This window comes from Sciurus vulgaris (assembly GCF_902686455.1).
Source record: "Sciurus vulgaris genome assembly, chromosome: 14".
In the NCBI taxonomy this organism is placed as follows: Eukaryota; Metazoa; Chordata; class Mammalia; order Rodentia; family Sciuridae; genus Sciurus; species Sciurus vulgaris.
In genome coordinates, this window is record NC_136475.1 from 58,233,597 (window position 1) to 58,254,904 (window position 21,308).

A 21,308-nucleotide genomic window follows, 5' to 3' on the forward strand; every position below is an offset into this window, starting at 1 on the left:
TAACTCAATGAAATTTACAAAGTAACTTTAAAACAGTTGGTGTTTTGCCCTCCATTTATTACATTTGTTGTAAAGGCCTGTTTTAGTTTATTCAAGAATGTAAATTAAGACTCTCACAATGATTTCAATAAATGTATTCATAATTAGAAATAATCTTTTCTTCAAAGCATCCCCACTTTTCTGTGTTTTCACTTTCCGTGGTTTCAGCTATGTACATCAACCACAGTCAGAAAATATTAAGTGGAAAATTCCAGAAATAAAAATTCACAAGTTTTAAATTGTGTGCTGTGTGAAATCTCATACCATCATACTCAATCCCACCCAACACTTGAATTATCCTATTATCCAGAATATTCACAATGAACACCCAACATACCATTTGTTATTTAGTAGCAGTCTGGGTTATCAGTTTGACTGACATGATATGGCAATGCCTATATTTAAGTAAACCTTGCTTTATTTAATGATGGCCCCAAAATGCAAGAGTAGTGATGTAAAGGAGGCACCAGAACATAAAACATGGAAGGACAGATTAACTTTGGTATTATGTGGCAACAATGAATAACACATAGGGATAAAAACAGTTATACAGGGTTTGGTATTATCTGCAGTTTTAAGTATCCACTGGGGTCTTGGAATGTATTTCCTATGCATGAGGTAGAAATACTCTAATTTTAATTAATATATTTCCCTAAGATTTATTGCCATAGGCTTCCAACTTATAATTTAACTTTCTAGTTATAAGTCACAAAGTTCCCACCTGGCCTAGAGTATATTTACATGAAAAACAGCATATTAACCTATTAGTATAAGTCAGATAAAATCCCCTATTAAATTCCCTGCTTATTATCCCAATGAACTATTGCTATTCATTCTAAAGTTACTGTTTTCCAATACAATTTTAATAACTTAAACTCAGTACATCAGTTAGAATTAGAGTCCTAATGCTATATGAAGTCTGAGCTGTAAAGATGATTATTTACACATACTATAGCACTGACTGAGGTATTCTGCACATTGAATAAAATAGATAAAGGAAGCAAGGTCAGTTAGTTAGTCCCTAAGAGATTAACTCTATGTAAAATCAACAAGATCTTCTTGACCTACAGGGAGATAGAAAGTATGTTAAGAAATCACTATAGGATGCTGAGTATGAGAAAAACTTTGAGAAATTCTCAAAGTGTACTGGCACAGGAGTTAGATACATGATACTTTCACAAATCTTTAACACAGCAAGCTATAACTTCTACAAAAGACATCTTCATCTATAAAAGGATATAAGACAACATTTACCAAGACACTGTCTTTATAAGAATATAGAAAATAGTATTTTGTTATAAAATACAATAAGAAACATTTACCTTGGACATGATGCAGAGCTTCCTAAAATTTATATAATAGCAAAGTGAAGTCTCAGATTAACACTCTCAACTTTTAGGGCTCAAAGAATAATTTTCTCTTCTAAAGTAGATGGAAATCTGTCTGCCCACATCACCATCTGCCCTGAATCACAGGAGCATCTGTAACACAGGCATTCGAATGCTTCCAGATGTTACGAAGATCTTCTCCTTGGAATTTAATTTCATTCTGTAAGTACCAGGCTGATTGCTATGTGTAACAGTTTCCTATTTGCGGCTAAAATTTGGAAAGTAATATTTCTCATTTATTTCCTCAAGGGAAATTTGTGATAACTTATACATAACCACCATACCAGGAAATGCTTTCCAAGGGATGAATAACGAATCCATAACACTGTGAGTAAACTCCCAGAAACTCATTCTGCTACACAGCCTCCTGATATTCTCACTTCTGGCTTGAGGTGAGCTCTTTCTCATGTTTTAACACATTCTTCACTGACTGGTGACATCCTTCTCAACCTAAAATGCCAAGGGTCCAGGGAGGGTGTAGGACTGCTTTGGGTTATATGTTCATAGGACAACTAACAAATCACTTTGGTTTAAAATTAATCAAATGGGTCCTGAAGATTTACAGAACTAAATTTCCAAGTGGTAAAATTGTTCACTGAATCAGTGGAATGCTCGGAGGCTGGGAATACACAGCCTAGAGGGGTATGGCTGCCCTGGTTAAAAGAAAGCAGAGAAATTTCCAGGTTTCAACTGAGCAGAGTTTGGAAGGATACTCTTCAAGTAGGTAGAGTAGTTCATCAATGGACCTTGTTCTTTCCCTCTGATTTTTCACCTACCCTTGGATCCTTCTTACTTTATTTTTGAAGCACACCATCAATGCCCAGGCCCTCCATTCCATGATGCTTAAAAATTATGCCATTTCATTTGACAAGCACTCTTAGGTTACCAGGCTCACAGGCCCTCTCCTTTTCATGGTGTTTCCTAAGGACCTGCTATTTAAAGTATGGTCCATAAACCAGCATCTTCAGCATCATCTGAGAGCTGGTTAGAAATACAGACTCTCAGACCCATCCAGACCAATTGATTCAAAATCTGTATTTTCACAGGATCCCAAGAAAGTCACATGTAATCATAATTTGAGAGGTACTGTACTAAGTGCCATCCCTTTTACAGTGACTTCCTTTACTCTAGAACCCTGCCATCCATCTCCACATAGGACACTCTCCCTTGCCCACCACTCAGAAGCAGCATCCTGAGCACCATGTCTCATGTGACCCATATTCCCAGTGACACATACTCATTTCTGTTCCCCACATACACATCCCTGTCATTCTTTCTGCCTTGCTTACAGCCATGGCAGGATTGTGATGAGGCAATAAATAAGCTCACCTTAAGAGAGAGCGAAAGAGAGGAGAGAGAGAGAGAGAGAGAGAGAGAGAGAGAGAGAGAATATGGATTGGAATGACCCTGAAGTGAAGAGAAAAATGTAAAAGCAAGAGGAGAGATATCTTAACTCCATTTTATAGCAATGGATCTTAAAAATTGGTATCAATAGCACACTGCATTTGTATGATACTTTTACTTTGTATGACTACAATTTATACATATAATCAACCATGTTACAAAGTTGTGACTAACATCACCCCAGCTCAGAATATTGCAATAAAAGGATACAGAGCAGCAACCAACACTAATTTCAAAATAACTCAAATCCTTACTAGCAACTCTTGAACACTAGGAATCCCAGAAATATTTTTCTACAGTTTTTCAACTCCTGCCATTTCCCTCACAACACCATGGCTTCTGCCAGCTGTTTATAAATTGTCTCCAACTCACCACTGCATAATAAATTTGGAATTATACATCATTCCCACATCCTCTGTTTCCACAGGGTATTCACAGCATGAACTCTGAGGGAGGAGAGACCACATGCCTTATGACTTTTGAGTCTCACAATGTCTCTATTGAGAACACACAAGACATGACAATATTCATGTCATTAAGAAGCTTATAAACTCAGTGATGGTGGGGGGACATGAAATAGCAAAAGAATAATACAAGCCAGTAGATATTCCCCTCCAAGTGTATGGTGGTATTTAGAAATAAGTTCTCAGAGAATTTCTCTTGGTTTGGAGAACTCCAAGAAGACTACATAGTGAAGCTGAGACTTGAATTGTACCTCATAGATTCAGTAGTATTTGTATGAGTAAATGTATTAAAAGTAGCTAATATTTATACAGCACTATTAAATGCCTGGGACTGTTTTAAGTACTTTTAAAAACTCATTTAAGTTCCACAGCAACCTTATGTGGTAAGGACCTTCAGGCACACTTTTAGATAAGGAAACCAAGGCATGAAGAGCTTAATTATTTATCTGAGACCAAGATTTGGAACCAGGCAATCTGGTTCCACAGGGCATATTCTTTTTTTATTCCATACATCCCATGCATACCAACTCCCCTCCTCCATTCTAATATTTACGGCTTTTATTGGCACGTGTTCTTTTTTTTTTTCAAATGGAGCACAACTTTCAATTTCTCTGGTTGCACACAATGCAGAGTCACACTGTTCATGAAATCATACAAGTACATAGGATAAATAATGTCTGTCTTATTCCACCATCTTTCTCACCCCAGATTCCCTTCCTTCCCCTCCCTTCCCTCTGTCCTATCCAAGTTCCTCTATCCTTCCCTTGCCCTCCCCCCATTATGGATCGACATCTACTAATCAGAGAAAACATTTGGCCTTTGATTTTGGGGGGATGTTCTTTACCGCTATGTGGTACCACTACAGAGATCAGAGACAGGGGAATAAGGAAATAGCAGGAGCAAGAGCATGGCCAGGGTGAGGCTCACACCTGCATGGGAACATCCTGCTTAAGGAATGGAAGATGTTTTCAGATAAATGGTTAGGGTGGAAAGGACACGGGATTGTAGGGGTTTTGAGTGCCAAGATAAAGCACAAGGCTTGGAAGAAACTCTGAAAAGATTAAGAAGAAACCACTCAATATAGTAGCCTTTATTCAAAGATCAAAATATTCAAGACTCCCATCAATTTATCCTAAATAATCAAGAACCATTGGTAAATATGCAGAGACTGGAGGGAGTGAAGCAGGAATGAAAGGGCAGAGACATGAGGGCTGTGCTGGGATAATCCACAGGGAACTTGAGCTCCAAGACAGGGCCACCCCAACTAACTGAGGAAAAAACCAAAGAGTCCTTTCAGACACCACATTTCAGTGTGTATTCACAAGAATTGCATGGCATTCTTTTACAGGGACATTAACTTGTGTTGGTTATGAGTTTAAGAGGAATAATACATGCCAGCCCAGTGTAATTACCCCACCTCTGAAGTTAATGAGGACTTCAAATTCATCTCTCCCAGAGGGCCTGTGAAGCATTGTGCTTCCATCCCCCTTCTCAGTCTTGGTCCTTCATCTGGAAGGGGAGTGATTAGTCATTTGCTTGGCACTTGTTCTCAGATCAATGGGTCCTTCTGTGAGTGAAGGATCATGTGGAGCACTCTGCTGGATAAAGGGAATTACACTTAAAGAGGAAAGCTTTATTTTCCCAGCTATAAAGTTCAACTCCTTAATTAGAAAATAATGAAAGCAAGCCTTCTCTTTTCAATATTAGTAGTATTTGAAATTTTGCTTTTAGTGGAACCTATCCTGCCCTCACCCCACCTAAATCCTTTACCAACTGTGAGCTCATTTAATGAAAACAAAACACTTTACTTGATGCAGGAGAAGCTCAGTGGGGCTAATGCTAAAACTATGCATTATACTCTTATGTCCCTTTATAGCCACTTTGGCTTTTCATTAAATCTTCTGAAGAGGCCACCTTGAAATCCACCCCACCTCACTGCAAATGAGTAGCACTTAACTGCACCACCTTTAAAATATTCTGGATGATTGGTCATACCAGTCTCAAAAAGGAGGCAACCTTTATTCACGTCTGAAATCTAATAAGACAAGGGAAAGTCATGGAGAAGGGGTGTCTAGCAAAGCAAAGCAAGATTCCTGGCTGCACCCATGACAAGCCATAGTAGAGAGACTGTGGGTGTTGAAATAGAAGCTTAGGTTTTAGTCCTGGCTTTGCATCTAACCAGTCAAGCATTCTTAGCCAAGTCAGGCCGCATCTCTGTGCCTGCATCTCTGTCTATTTAATGGAATTATGAATGCCTCCTTATACAGATCCAATTATTATAATTAGTATGCAGCAACCCAGAGCAGATCAGTTATTTTAGACCATACTGAAAACACTGTCTCATCATCTCCTTTTTTGGGTGGGTACCAGGGATTGAACTCAGGGGCACTCAACCACTGAGCCACATTCTCACTCCTATTTTGTATTTTATTTAGAGACAGGATCTCACTGAGTTCTTATTTGAACTCACAATCCTCCTGCCTCAGCCTCCAGAGCTGCTAGGATTACAGGCATGTGCCACTGTGCCCAGCTATCATCTCCTTTTGAATATTTTTTATTTAAAAGTTTTTAACTGACACATGACCTTACATTTGTCTTTCCACTAACAAATAGAAAGAACAAAATGATTAACATATACCTCACCTAGATTCATCAACTATTACATGACTTATAAGACACATGACTTTCCATTTGTCTTTCCACTAAGAAATAAAAAGAATGGTATGATTAATATACTATACACCTTACCTACATTCCATCATCTATTACCAGCATGCCACAGCTACTCCGTCTCTATATGAGAGCATATACATTTCCCTTTTGCCAAACCATCCAAGAGAAATTTATAGACATAATGACATTTAATTACATGTTAGCATGTAACTCCCCCCTCCACAAAGTACCTTTATCCTTATGAAAATCACTGGGTTGGTGAGACGTGGGGAAAAAGGTACACTCAAACACTACTGGTGGGACTGAAAATTAATGTAACCACTCTGGAAGCAGTATGGAGATTCCCAAGAAAACTTGGAATGGAAGTACCATTTGACCTAGCTATCCCACTCCTTGGTTTATATCCAAAGGACTTAAAATCAGCATACTACAGTGATGCAGCCACATCAACGTTTATAGCAGCTCAATTCACAATAGCTAAGCTATGAAATCAACCTAGATGCCCTTCAATAGATGAATGGATAAAGAAACTGGGATATATATACAAAAATGGAATATTACTCAGCTTTAAAGGAGAATGAAATTATGGCATTTGCAGGTAAATGGATGGAGTTGGAGAATATCATGCTAAGTGAAACAAACCAATCCCAAAAAACCAAAGCCAAATGTTTTCTCTGATATGTGGATGCTGACACATAATGAGGGGGAAGGCAAGGGAAGAATGGAGGAACTTTGGATTGGGTAGGGGGGCATGAGGGGAGGTAAGGGGGCAGGGGGAGTGGAAAAGATGGTCAAAGTGTGATTGACAGCTTTACCCTAGGTACTTGTGTGATCACACAATGATATGAATGCATAATGTACAACGAGAGAAATGAAAAGTCATGCCCCATTCATGTACAATGAATTGAAATGCATTCTGATGTCATATATAACTAATTAGAACAATTTTTTAAAAAATCACTGAGAATTTAATGACATCACCTAGCCTACAACCCATACTTAAGTGAAAATGTCTTGTATAGGTTTTTCAAATTTAGAATCCAAAGTTTATACATTGTATTTTTGCTGTTATGTCTGATACTTAGTCCTCTCAACCTCATCTTCCATACCTCTTCCACTTCTTTCTCTGTTCTGTATGACACTGAACCTGCTGAGGAACTCAGGCTGTCTCAATTCATCTGACTGTATTGCCATGACTAGATTCAGTCCAGATAGTTCTATCAGAGCACTGAAAAGGGAATGATATGTCTCTCACTGCATCAAACCAAGAAGGCACGCCGTACCATCAGTTGACTACTTGCTTAAGATGTTGACTGCCAGACCTCTATTGTAAGAACACATTTTACCCTTTGTCATTTATAAGTAAACCATAGTGGGATACCCTGAGTTGGTGGGATTTTCAGTTGGCTAACTATCTTTCGACATCAGCTGACTACTCAGGTTATTTCAAAGGAAGTTACAAAATAGTAATTTTTACATCCTAGCATTCCTCTGTATTTATTAGCCAGCATGTCTACAAAAATGTGGCTTCCTTTGTTGTGTTTCTATTACCCTCTCTCCCTTGCTCTTTTTAAATATTACTATGGAATGTGGATTTCTCAGATAATGTATTCAATATATCAGAATCTATTACTGTCATCATTCTTTTTGATGCCTGTCACCTTCTTTATTACTATATATGGTAAAGTCATATAAGTTGGCATGAACTTGGCTAAGGTGAAGAGAAACATGAAAACTCAGTGCTGTTGAAAGACAGGAGGCTGGTCTATGTCAGGGACAGAATTTCCTTGCTACAAAGATACCGACACTCACAGAAAAGGGGGTGCCTTGGGCTGGGGAGATAGCTCAGCTGGTAGAGTGCTTGCCTCACAAGCACAAGGCCCTGAGTTCAATCCCCAGTACCGCAAAAAAAAAAAAAAAAAAAAAAAAAAAAGAAAAAAGAAAAAGAAAAGGGGGCACCTTGACATACAATCAGAGCTAGCATCATGGCAGCACATAGCAATGACAGGGCAACAGTCAGCCACACAACCACTGCCAGTACATCTACTAGAGAAGTTTCTTCATACCTGGGGAACACTTCAGACACAGAATGTCTTCAGCAAACATGCCACCTGAGAAGCTACATACCGTTATTTGATTCAATTTGTTTATAGATATCTAAACAGAAGACATGTTTTCTAAGACACTGTGTATTGTCCTTCTGCAACAGGGCCACTTTCTGACACCTCAAAGACCTGCAAACATAAATTAATCCTTCTTTGAAATCATCCCAAAACTAGGTGACTACAAGATCCAAAAGGAAACTACAGCAGAATGTAGAAGCGCACATCCCAGAAGTACTTCTAGAACCCCGGGAATAATGTTGGTAATAAGGCAGCATTCAGCAGTGGGATATCATCTGTGATTAATTTCTAAAGCCCAAATATTATTTTGAATAAAAAGATGCCATTCACTCTGCTTGATTTGCAATTACTGACATTTGAAGAGAGAACTTAGACAATGCTCCCAAGCAAGGGGCAGCTATTTGTGATAGAGGAGTGAGAGGGAAACCTCCATTTCTATGCCCCTGACAGAATCCTCTGGGCAAAGGGAGCCCCTCTCATTTCATTCTGACACCATGAGGTCTTAGAAAAAAATTTATCTGAAGTATCTCTGGATGTTTTGAAAGAGCACTGGAGGCACTGTGCTGGCCGGACAGCCCAAGGGCTCCCACTCACATGTGTAATTCCTCCTAAGAGAGGAAGCCACTCTCTTCATCAAAACAAGGCAGCACATGCCATTGTGTGCTACTGGGAAAACAAAGAGGAGGAGCAGCTGAAAAGGAAATAGTGAGCCAGTCTTTGGAAAATTGGGACACACAGGACCTGGGCTATTAAAAGAGAAAGAAAAGGACATGAAAATTATATAAATGCAAAAGCATCCATGATACTAGCTCAGACAAAAGGGACTTGAGGGCCCTCAGAGAAGGAAGACATTTGGAGCAGCCCCAGTCACTGACCCGGTCTGCTCTACCCAAGAACAAAATGGCACCTACCCCAAAGAAAGAAAAAAACAGTTTAATTAAACAGGTTGCCTGAAGTTCATGCAAATCCTGCCCAGAGAATGGAAAGGGAGAATTTTTTCCCTCTGTTCCTGTCAGAGGGCTGGAGACCACTGAAAAATACAGTTATAATAAGACCAACTTAAGCATTTACTGTATCCCGGAACTTATTTCTAAGTGTTCTACGTATGTTTACCCCTCTAACCTCCAAAACAGATTAAGATTAAGAAACTAAAACACAGAGAGGTGAGTAACTTGCCAAAAGTTAGCTCAGTTTGTAAATAGCACAGCTGAAATTGAAACCCAGGCATTTGAGCTCAATGTTTGTAGACTTAACCATGAGGCTTCACTTAAAGCAATGACATTATGAATCCAACAAGAAAAGGTAACCTAATGTATCAAAACTATGATCAGAGCAGCACACAGAAATGAAGGGGAATGGCCATTCAGACAACTGCAAGTGGCTTTGCTTTACACAAAACAGAGGAAGAGCTACTTTTTTTTCATTCACTAGAAATGTAGTTCCATCACTTAAAGGCAGAGAAAGCAATGACTCTAGACTTAATACTGGGCAAAAGACCATCTGATTTGCACCCTGGAAATAATGAGACCATCATCATACCATGACATATTCTATGGTGAGGGTTTTCCAAATTGGTATGGCTGCCACTCAGTGAGACCATTTGTTACAAATGTGTATAGTCCTGAATACCACTACCAGACCCCAATTCAGTGGGTCTGTAGTGCCCCTAGTCAATAGGCCTGATTCTGCATTTTTGACAAATAAATTCAAGTGATTCTGATTCAGTGGATGCAGAAGAATGCTCTGACAAATACTGGCCTAGATGCTAAAAAATCAATTTTCAAAAAAGTTGAGGAAAACCATCAGAAAATGGCATTTAATAATCCAGTGCAGATCATATTTACGAGTTAATATGTGAAGCTGTAAACTCAGGAATCCTAGAGGAGAGGAGGTGAGAGCAAGGGAAACCAGGGAGGCTCTCCCTGCCATGGAAGGGCGAAGCTACCGCTTCGGCCAGACCACGGACAGCTCCTTCCAGGTACCAGGCAGCATGTAAAGCCTCAGGTTTGTGTTTTTGTTTTTTGTTTGTTTGTTTGTTTGTTTGTTTTAACATGTATTAATTGTACATATTTATGGGGTATAGTGTGATATTTCAATACATGATTAGTATACAATGTATACTGATCAAACCAGGATAATCAACATTTCAATTTCTTCATCATTTATGTTTTGAGCCTTCAGGTTCCCTTTTTTGACCTCTATGATATATAAGGGGATTTTAAGAAATAAATAAGCTCCCTTGCTCTCTTTGAACTCAATCTCATGAGAAGGATTTCAGAATCATTTTTTAATATCTGATTTATATTTTCTGAATTTTGTAGTTCAAATGTCATACCTCAACATGAGTACCACCTCTATTTATTTGCTGGTTTGTCAGGTGTGATATGAAGAGAAGAAATCAAACATACTTACATTATATGTGTATATACATATGACACACATAAACATTATACACATTCATATATAGCTCAAGGTAAAAATCCCTGTTCATTTTGTTTAACAAAGTCTAGAGAAAACCCTGGCCCCATGGACAGAAGTCACCTGGAGTAGGAGTGGTGGAGCGGAGCATGTGTCTAAGTCATTTCTCAAGTCACTCCCTAAGCCTATTCCCTAAAATGGTCATCCAGTTGCCAGTAACCCTGGAGAAGAGGCTAGATCTTGCCAGACATGGGATGCTTAATCATGTATTGCATCCCAGTCTTTTCTCACCCGAGTTCTTACATCATCATTCACAAAGAACCCATATGAATATCACATGTAAGACAGTGGCTTTCCAATTTGTTTGGGTATGATCAAAAGTAAGAGATTCTTCTTACATAAACCCACTTGTTCATCCAATTCATTTAACATATATTTATTCTAATACTGCAGATGCCAAGCACTATTATAAATGTGGAAGATATGCTAGATGCAAAGCAATTTAAAATTATTTTTTCCATGAAGTTTGTGCTATAGTGGGGAAGAAGTAAATAAGTAAACTATCATCATAGGTCAGATAATGAAAACAATAAATTGGGGAAGGGAGATAAGGAATTCTGGGGATGGGAGATTGGTATTTTAAATAGAGCAGCCAAGGTAAGAATATGACATTGAACTCAATCTTGTAGGAAGACAGCAAGATGACCTTCAGGATTTAGGGGTGGGAGGCAAAAACAACCAGCAAAACTGATGTGTTTAAAGTGGCCCCAGACAAAGTGTATTCTGGTCCCATTCCTGCCAACTGTGGACTTTAGAGAAGTTATTTTCCCTCACTGAGCCTATTTCCTTTTTTATAAAATGAGGGGGTGCTCTTGAGTCCCTCCAGACCCTTTCTGGTTCTCATACTTGTCAATGTCTGTGTTCTAAGGATTCTCTTATGTCAGTCTGGGTAGAAGTGTGTGCATGTATGTACGCATATGTGTTGAGCATGTTCTCATGTGTATGCCACAAAAATGGTGAAAATGACATTTCATAAACATTTCTACCCTAACTACTTACAATACACCATAAAAATTTCCATTTGTTCTCTTCTACTCTATTTCACTTTTACCATGCTGATGGCACTCAACTAAATTGATTTCACTGTCCACTATTGGGTCTCACAGAACTGTTTACAGATGTTTACATCTTCTTGGCCTTAGAACCAACTCTGGCATCCACAAAACCACATACTCATCCAAGAAAGAGAAGAAGTGGCTCAATGCTTGAGCCTTGCTCTGCCCTTGCTTTCAGCAGCCGAGAGAGTCAACAGCCCACACAGGGCCACAAATCCAAAGGCTGAGTCAGCTCTGGTCTCAGATCCCAGCTCTGCTACCACTTCTCTTTCATAATAAGCAAGCTGCACAGCAGCACTGACACTTGGCTCTCTTTTCAGGATGATGGAAATGATGATGAAAATTAAATCATAAAATAGGCATACAATGGCTGGTCAAGTATCTGGCACTTAATAAACACTTAATAAATTAGTGGTGGTGGGGATGGAGGAGGTAGAGGAAAAAACAAAGTACAAAGAACAGCTTCTTCCCTGCAGGCCCTTAGAATCTAAAATGTTGGAGGAACAGAGCTAGATATTGTGAATGCCAGTGATTATCTCAGTAATAAATGTCACAGGAGGAAGAATGTGTGCTTCCAAACTGGGTTTCTATCAATTCCTTCCCATTTCTAATCCTCTCTCCTCCCTCCTTCAGCAAACTATATGGAAATGGATTTGAAGAAGTACAAAGTCATGCGTTCAATGGAACGACGCTAATTTCACTGTAAGTATGTGCTTATTTCCCTAACTCATGAATAAAATGAAATATCACTCTGGCTACCAGATCACATTCAATCTTCAGCAACTAACTCAGGGCAAAAATAAACTTTCAAGTGGCTAGTCCTCAGTGTTTCACACATGTTACTAGGCAACCGGCTGTCTGGAAACCCCAGAGCACCCTGATTTCAAAGACAGATGCAGCCCGCAATACATTGAAGTTGACAGTTTGCTGAAATATTCAACACCCTACTTGATGCCTCCTCCATTGTACAGCTTCCCCTTCGAGCCCCCTCGGCTCAGGTTGATGGTGTGTTAGAGGATATATGATTCAGAAGGAAATTCTTCCCCAGGCCTCACTGCAGAGAAATCGGGTGACATCATTTACCAGCCTAATTAGTCACAACATCCCCTCCCAGAGAAGCTGTCTTCCACATACTCAGGAGGAGGAAGCCCCTGTTCCCAGGTGAGGGAACTCACCCCACCCTAATCCCCAGTCTAACAGCCTCAGGAGAAATGATCCCATTCATTGTCCCCTTCATACTTTCAAAACCCCCCCCCCCCCCGGCTCCTCTTACAGAAGAGTGGCACATGCCCAATCCCCTGGGGAAATGTGACCCATCACAGGTACAGGGTGAGGTGCCAAACACCACACAGTTGTGCAGAGCAAAACCTAAGAGCACATGAAAAGCTAGATTGAAGCCAAAATTCAGAAAGAATAAAAAAGGCTTTTAAAGAAGTCATTTCTATAAACCACTATTGCTTCTCAAACTTGAACACACATGAGAATAACTTGCAGATTGTTCAAAACACAGATTCCTTGGGCCCTACCCAACAGGCACTGATTCAGTGGATCTAGGTGAGGTGTGGGAATTTGCAATTTTAACCAGCTCCCAGGAGATGCTGGCACTGCCAGTTGAAGTTAAGTAGCACAACTCTATATGATACACTAATTATTTTAACTATAGATATTAAACCAAAGGCCCTATTGCATTGATACTATATAATTTGGTGGTTAAGAGAACAGGCCTACGGGTCACTGACTGGAACTCAAACTCCAACCCCCCTATTCATCAGCTTTATAAGCCTGAGAAAGTTCCAGAGCCCCTCTAAGCTGCAGTATACTCATTAGTAAAGTTGAGCTGCTAAGAGACTTGAGGATACCCCCAACAAAATGGAAGGTTTGTTTTGTATCCTCAGTACTTAACACAGTACCTGGCATATAGTATGTCCTTTATTTAATTTTTATTATATTTATAATTAGTGATGAATAAATAATTAGGCTATATTTTATGAGCTCAGCAGAGAGTCTGGTACATACTAAGTACTCATGACATGGTAGCTTTTAAAAAATTTTCCTTTCAATCATGGACTGAATCTGTCCTCATTTTCTTCTTGGCTTCATTTAATGAAGGGTTGATTAACAAGACCCTGGAGTTGATGAAGGATTCACTCTGGCCAATTGAATCTGTTTCTACGAAACACAGATCAGAGGCATGTATAGCCTCTCCTGGTCCAATAGTCTCAGAGGCCTCATTCTGCCATTCACTCAACAAAGGTCTAGCAGGCATCAGCTGTGTTTGGAGGAACATGCTATATTTTGAAAGGAAATAAAGATGAATAATCCCTGGAGTCTGGCCCACAGGCATTTACAGCCAACGAAGAGGCATTTCCAAATGGTACATAATCTGTACACTAAGTAATAGCTAAAACAGAAAGCAAGTGTGGTGCCTGAGCTGATAGAGGTGAGTCCCCTGAGATTTCAAAGACAGGAGGAAAGGAAGTTACAGCAAGCCTGGTGAGAGGTGGGCTTTAAGTTGGGTCTAATTTGGGCAGGCAATGACAGCAGACAGATGCATTCCAGGCAGAAGGCAGAAAGAACAGCCCAGAGAAAAGAAGGAAGCAAAGGGATGTGTTCGTAAACCAACAAATGGTACTGTGTAGAAAGTTGTGAAAATGAGTTAGGGTCAAAGAAGGAAGAGCCTTGGATGGCAGAGTAAAGAATTTGGACTCTCTTCTGTAGAAATGAGAAGGCACTGAAAGTTCTGAGATGGGAACTATGAGAAGGGGGCTTACAGAAAGTTCATGTATTAGCAGGAAGGACAGAAGGCTGGAAGAGACAGGACAGGACTACAGACACAAATGCTGGGGTCTTCTGAATAGAGGGTCGTTGAAGTCCTCTATGACTGATGTCACCTAGGCAAGGGAGAAAATAAGAGGACTGCACATGCAATTAGGGAGAAACAAGAGATGAGGAAGAGAAGCCAGAGCAAGATCAAAGACAGGTGGGAGGAAAACCTGCAGAGCACTGCTTTGGGAGGTCAGGGTAAACAGCAGGAAGGAGTATTTATATGCTCCATAGTGTCTCAGTTGTCACAGAGGTGCCAAATGGACTGTCCAATTAACCAAAATTCCATATACTCCTGTACCTCATATAATAAAAAAGAAGAAACCAAAAACACAGATCAGATTGCCAAGAACACAAATTGATTTTATTCATGTACTCATTCGACAAACATTTATTAAGCACCACCAATATCTTAAGACATTCTGTTAGGTGCTAGGGCTGCAATTATAGAGTGGATACAGTCCCTGCCTTCATGAATTGTCTTTGCTAGTAGAGGAATCAGACAAAAATGCAGGTAAGTAGATAAACAAAATTATTATAAGTAGTGATATACACTATGAAGGAAACAACCCAGTATTGAGATCTGAGAAAGTACAGAAGGTAACCGACTTAGATAAGGCAGTTGTGGAAGTCCTCATTAAGAACATATTTAGGCTAAGCCTAGAGGATAACAAGAGTCACTGTGGCAATAGTGAGGAGAAGGATATTACTGAAAGCAGAAGCACTGTATGCAAAGGGCCAGAGTTGGGAAAGAAAAGAAGTTGGTAAGTACCAAGAACTGAGAAGAGGCCTCTATGGCTGGAAGATCTTCAGTAAGATGAAGATTGGAGAAATAGCAGAAGCAAGTCCTGGAGAACTGGGGGGCCAGGGGAAGGAGTGTGAATCTCTTCCAGAACAAAGACACAATGAAGAGTTTAAACAGGGCAAAGGAAGTAGTTTTCCAACTGTCAAAACAACATTTTTAATCTCTACATTCAGTCCAGTTTCTGACACCTCCCTCATATATAAGCCTGCCCAGAGTTGTTCAGAGCAATGATAGGGAAGTCTGCAACATGCTCAGACAGCCACTCACTAAGCATGGCCAGGGAAGAGAAGAGCAAGACAGAAGCCCACCTCAGACACCTGCAGGGATCTGGCAGTCTGTCCCTCCCGTTCTCAGAGCACACGAGTTGGGAGGCTTTGGTGCAGCTTGTGGGTTCTCACACTGTGCCTCAAAATACCATCCTGTCTCTGGTTCTCACACCGGTGGGTCATGTTACTTGGAAGAATCCTCAAAAAGTGACCCCCAGGAAAACACTGCTAAATAGATTTATTTTTTGATAAAGTAACATAAGGCAGAGTTACCAGTACACAGAAAGATCTGAGTTTTAATAAAACATGTGAAATGCTCTGTCCTGAAATTCAAACAATTAATTTGACCTGGCTGACATGAGGATTATCTGCTCACTGGGCCCCATTTCAACGATTTATAACGATAACTGAACATAATTAAAACAAACTGAATCAGGAAGAAGAACCATGGAGGTTTAGGAGGGAAATTTTCTTTTGATTTAGATTTTAAACAGCAATTGACTCTGACAACCTCATCTCTTTGAATGTGAAAGTGCACCCAGGGGATGGGAGGCTGAGAGACTGACAGGTGCATTCTGATGAAAAGGCTGAGGGTTCCGAGGAAAAGGCTGATTAGAAGCATGTGGAAACACCATCCAGAGAATGAGATACAGGGGCTTTTGCAGTTTCTAATGGCAGACATGATGTGGAAACATGCAGAAAGTTGGTGAAGGAGATGTAAAAGCCGTGAGCTGCTCACCAGAGATTTCCAGTCTCCCTGCAGGGGAGGGAGTGGCTGTTGCTTGTATTTGTTTTGAGTGTCAACTGTAATGATAATGCAGAAGACTCATTCCCATGGTACAAGTCATCACAACCAACAATGGATGCATAAACACTGTGCCTACTATTAAAGGTCTCCAAAATGTTCTTTTAGACACAACTCTTAAAGGAAAAAAGTACTCAAAAGAAGGTTCACAGGCCTGAGCCCAGGGCCTCCTCTTATAAGTCTCTTGTCCAACCAGCAAAAAGCCTGGTACTCAGAGACCCCCCCCCCCCCCCCCCCATATCAGAGCCCGGACAGGAAGGCTCGCAGCAGGACCAGGCTGTGCTGCTCTTGGCTAATTTAGCCTGAGCTGCTTTGAGCTATAGGACACAGTCTTCGTGTCATTACTGCCTTGGCAGTTTTGGGATTCATCCACAGCATTCAGAGTAGTGGCCCTAGGCACTGCTGTTTGCATAATACACACACACCTGGTTGTCTATGCAGTACAGACTGGCACCCAGGGTATGGGGCAATTGTCTCCTCAGGCTGTGATCCCACCCCCATGCTCACCCCTGAGAAATGCAAATCTGAAAGAAAAAGAATGCAACTTACATAATGAAAAGGTTGACTTTGAATAGGCTCTACTTTTTTTAAGTATTTGCAAAATTCAGTGTATTACTATGAAAAACTATGAGACCTCCAAGATCGCTGCAGCTGCTAGTCTGACAGAGCAGGCTGCATGTTAACCCTCCAGCCTTGGCCTTTTGGAGCAGCCTCACCCATCTGGTAGCAAACTCACAACTCCAGGACAGGAGGAGTGAGTTCTGCATTGTAGGACAAGTGAGGGAGACACTGCAGAGAAAAGGTGGGGCAAACACATGCACCAGCAATTTCACAATTTCAGCAAGGCCTAGTAATGTCTTTTTTCCACTTTTCCTACAGGTTTTCCTTCCCCCACTCCTACTCTGCACTCTGTTCAAATATGTGGGTACACATAAGGTGCTAACTCCACTAAGGAAACTCTTCTTCTCCACAGGAGCTAAAAGAAAATGTACACCTGGAGAAGATGCACAATGGAGCCTTCCGGGGGGCCACAGGGCCCAGTATCTTGTGAGTAGAGAGGTGTTGCTTCCCTTTCCCACCCAATGTACTGTGACAGGCCTGTGCAGTGTGCTCAGCCACATCATGCCCAGCCTGGTTTACAGGGCATCAGCCTCTGCAGCTGAAAAGGTATTTGGGCTGCCAAAAATAAAGCACCACATATAGTCTCTCGGCTTTAGAATCTAGAAGTCCAAAGACAAGGTGTCGCAAGGTTTGGTTCCTTCTCAGGGCAGTGAGGGAAGAATTTGCTCCAGGTGTCTCTCTTTGCTTCTGGTAGTTCTTTCTGGTTGCAGCAGCATAACTCCAAGCTTCAGACGGCATTGTGGTGTGTGTGTGTGTGTTGTGTGTGTGTGTGTGTGTGACTTCAAATGTTCCCTTTTTATAAGGACACAGGCATGCTGCACAGGGGCTCAGCCTAATGACCTCATTTTACCTGGGTTACCTTATAAAGAGCTTATCTCAGGCTGGGATATGGGATGTAGCTTAGCGGCAAAGCATCTGCCTCACATTCACAAGCCCTGGGTTCAACTCCCAGTTCCAAAAAAAAAAAAAAAAACACCAAAAAATAAATAAATAAAGAGCTTTCCTCCAAAATAAGATCATATTTGGAGGTACTCGGGGTTAAGACCTCAACATAGGAATTTGCGGGAACCATAATTCATCCGTTAACACCAAATATGGAGGGTAGTCTCGTGTGGTAGCAGAGGGGATGGCTACCTGCCTGGGATCTACTCATGGAATCCAAGGCCAGAGTTCTGACTTGTCCCCCCTGGCATGTAGTGTGTCACACTCTCATATGGTGCAAAACCCCTCAGTTAATAGGGGTTTAGGGGAAGGACATGTGGGGAAAACTAGGAGGAAGAAGAAAGTGAATCAGTAGTCTCCTGGCAAAGCCTTGAAAAACCTGAAACATCCTTACAGAGGAGAACTGCAGCTGCAAGCAGGCTTCAGAGAGGCAGGGTTCCAGACACTGTACAGCTCTGACATGGGAGACCACTTCACCCTCTCCACAGAGGCGCAGCCCAGTACTTCCCACTAGTGTGCTGCCGTTCATTCACAACCCTGTACTGCTCACCATGCACCAGGATGCAGAGACAGTGGTGAGCAAAACAGCTCTGGGCCCTGACCTTAAAGAGATTACAGCTACACAGGAAGACAACGACAAAGAGGCAAAGCAATAAATGAGCATGTCATTTTAAATGAAAAAAAAAAAAAAAGTGCTAAAAAGCAGGGCAACTTGGTTTATTTATGATCATTCTTCCATTTGTTCGATAACTCCTTTGTGAGTCCAAACCATGTGCCAGGCACTGGATTACACAACAGGGAAATAGCATAGAATAAAACAACACTTTCTCCTTCATAGAATGGTGTCAGTTGTGAAGGTGAAAAATTCAGTTGGTGGGCAGGGGAGAAGTTCTTGAGAAGCAGAGTTACCATTTTAAAAGAGGATGCCAGGGAAGACTACCCAAAAAAGTATCAGTTGAGCAAACATGTATGAAAGGAGTGAGGGAGCAAGTTGTGTATCTGGAAGGAAAGCATTCCAGGAGGGAGAACAGCAAGAGCAAAGGCCCTGAGGCAGGATTCTGCCTTGTGTGTTTGAAGAACAAGGAGGCCAGCATGGTAGAGGGAGCAAAGAAGAGAGTAAGGGAACATAAAGACAAGAGAGGTGACAAACAGCAGGGTCATAGGGTCTTGTAGCCACTAAAAAGACTTAACCTTTCTCTGAGTGAGATGGGGAGGCATCATAATTTTGATAAGAGGAAGGATATGAACTGTCTGAGTTATTCTTTATATCCTAGATCCTGCCAGTATCAACACAGGACTCTACTTCCTACCACCATAACCCCCAAACTCTTATCCACTCCCTACTTCCTCCCATTGTCAAGTCTACACCTCCAAACACCTACCTGCTATCTGCTCTCTATCCTGCCACTGCCTAGCTCCCAGGACCACCAACTCCTGGTGCCATCCACTCCTAGCTCCAGGGCCTATTCATTCTAATTTCTGCCCCATCAACCTCTGACTCTTCCCAACACCTACCACTAAAATTCCTGATCCTTTCTGTTCCCTGACTGCTGCCGCAATCTATCCTAACTGTATTCAACCCCGTGACTTCTACCTGCTTAAGGCACCCTCTAGCTTGTGCCTGCTGCCTATTGCTTTCTCCGTTGTCTCCCAGCTTCTGGCCACTAGGCCTAGGGGATCTTTTCTAGATGTCTCATGTTCAAAGCACACCAGTCTGGCAGGCTGAATACTCTCCATTCTACACCCCCCACCAGCCACTGGACAGAGTGCTGCCTCTGGCTCAGTACAGAACATGACTAAGTTAGCGTGATTGGAAGAGCCCTGAGTGACAGTCCTGAAGAACTGCTTGGTGGGTTGCTTAGGAATGACTATGGGCACTGCAGATGCCTATGCTGTCATTTCCAGAACAGTGGAGCCAGACCAAGGTCTCATCATTCCCAAGAAAGAGTTCTCATTGCACCCCAGGATTGGGAAGGGTCCTTTCTACGCACCCCCCCAAAATTCCCCTACCCCAATCTGTCACTGAAACTGAAATCTATCAGAGGTAATCCTCTGTACTAAGGCCTTGCCATTTCTAAGATCCTAATTTTAAACATATACACTCAGGAAAAAAAAAAAAAAAAAAAAAAAAAAAAAAACAACAGCAAGTCTGCAAAGAGCCCTGTGCTCAATCCCTAACACACCTGAGATATTAACTCTATAAAGCAGAATGAGGACACTGATTTATCTAAATCAACCAGGACATAGAAGCAGTGGGAAGTCTGAAGCTGCTGAGGTAAAATCTGCTGCCTATGCCAGTTGCATTCCATGTTGTCAAGTTCGTGTTCCATCCATCACCTATTGATCCCCTACCACACACTAGGCACCAAGTACTGGGGCAGACTTCAGAGGGGTGCTGTGCTGCTGAAAGTTTCAAAGGCATCAGTAGCAAGTACCTAGAAGATGAGCAGAATTGCTAAATTCCCACTGACTCCTCTTCTTCCTGATATTTTACATGTTTGGAATTTTCTTGGACATGACCTCAAGTCTAGTAAATCTGAAGAGTTCAGGTTGTTTGCAAAGCCCAAGACTTCCTCCCACACCTCTGCGTACATGGCAGTGTTTGTTTACTTTGCACAGACGCATTCAGCCTGCCACTAGAGAACATTCATTTTCCCAGGTCGATGACAGTTAATGCCACAAGGCAGTTCTTAATAGGGTAGCCAGCCTACGTTTCATGAAAACCTCTCCTGCAGGGCTGGATCAGTCAAAGGCATCAAGGTCCTGAATATTTCCCCCAGGAGAGAGCACAAAAGCTGATGTCACTACATGTGCCTGCTTTCTCAGAAAGCAAGTAGTTACTTCACTTCTACTAAGTGGAAAAAAGGAGAAAGAGAATAGGAGAAGAGAGTTCGGAGAGGGAAGAGAGAAATGCTAATGATTGTACATTACTGGTGGGACTGAAATTGGTGCAACCACTATGGAAAGCAGTATGGAGATTCCCAGGAAAACTTGGAATGGAACCACCATTTGACTCAGTCATCCCACTCCTAGGTTTATACCCAAGAAACTTAAAATCAGTGTACTATAGTGATGCAGCCATATGAATGTTTATAGCAACTCAATTCACAATAGTTAAACTATGGAACCAACCTAGGTACCTTTCAACAGATGAATGGATAAAGAAACTGTGGAATATATACACAATGGACTATTACTCAGCCATAAAGAAGAAAGAAATTATGGCATTTGCCAGTAAATGGATGGAAATGGAGAATATTATGCTAAGCAAAAGTAAGCCAATCCCAAAGAAAAGGCTAAATGTTTTCTCTGATATGCGAATGCTAATTCATAGGCGGGTGATACAGGTAATTTGGACTAGACAGAGGGGAGTGAAGGGAGAGGAGGGGGCATCAGGGTAGAAATGATAGTAGAATGAATGG

At 41.3% G+C, this 21,308-nt stretch overlaps 1 protein-coding gene across 1 annotated transcript in view; it reads left to right on the plus strand.

Annotated features, from left to right (window-relative positions):
- Positions 1-1,470: 1,470 nt before the first annotated feature.
- Positions 1,471-21,308, plus strand: part of LOC306643686 (lutropin-choriogonadotropic hormone receptor-like) — a gene marked incomplete at its 5' end in the record, with an annotated part of 29,946 nt that continues 10,108 nt past the window's right edge. The window contains 5 exon segments of the mRNA XM_079109925.1: positions 1,471-1,589; positions 1,677-1,754; positions 12,258-12,322; positions 12,325-12,326; positions 17,297-17,370. Of these exon segments, the coding sequence (XP_078966051.1) occupies positions 1,471-1,589; positions 1,677-1,754; positions 12,258-12,322; positions 12,325-12,326; positions 17,297-17,370 (338 nt within the window).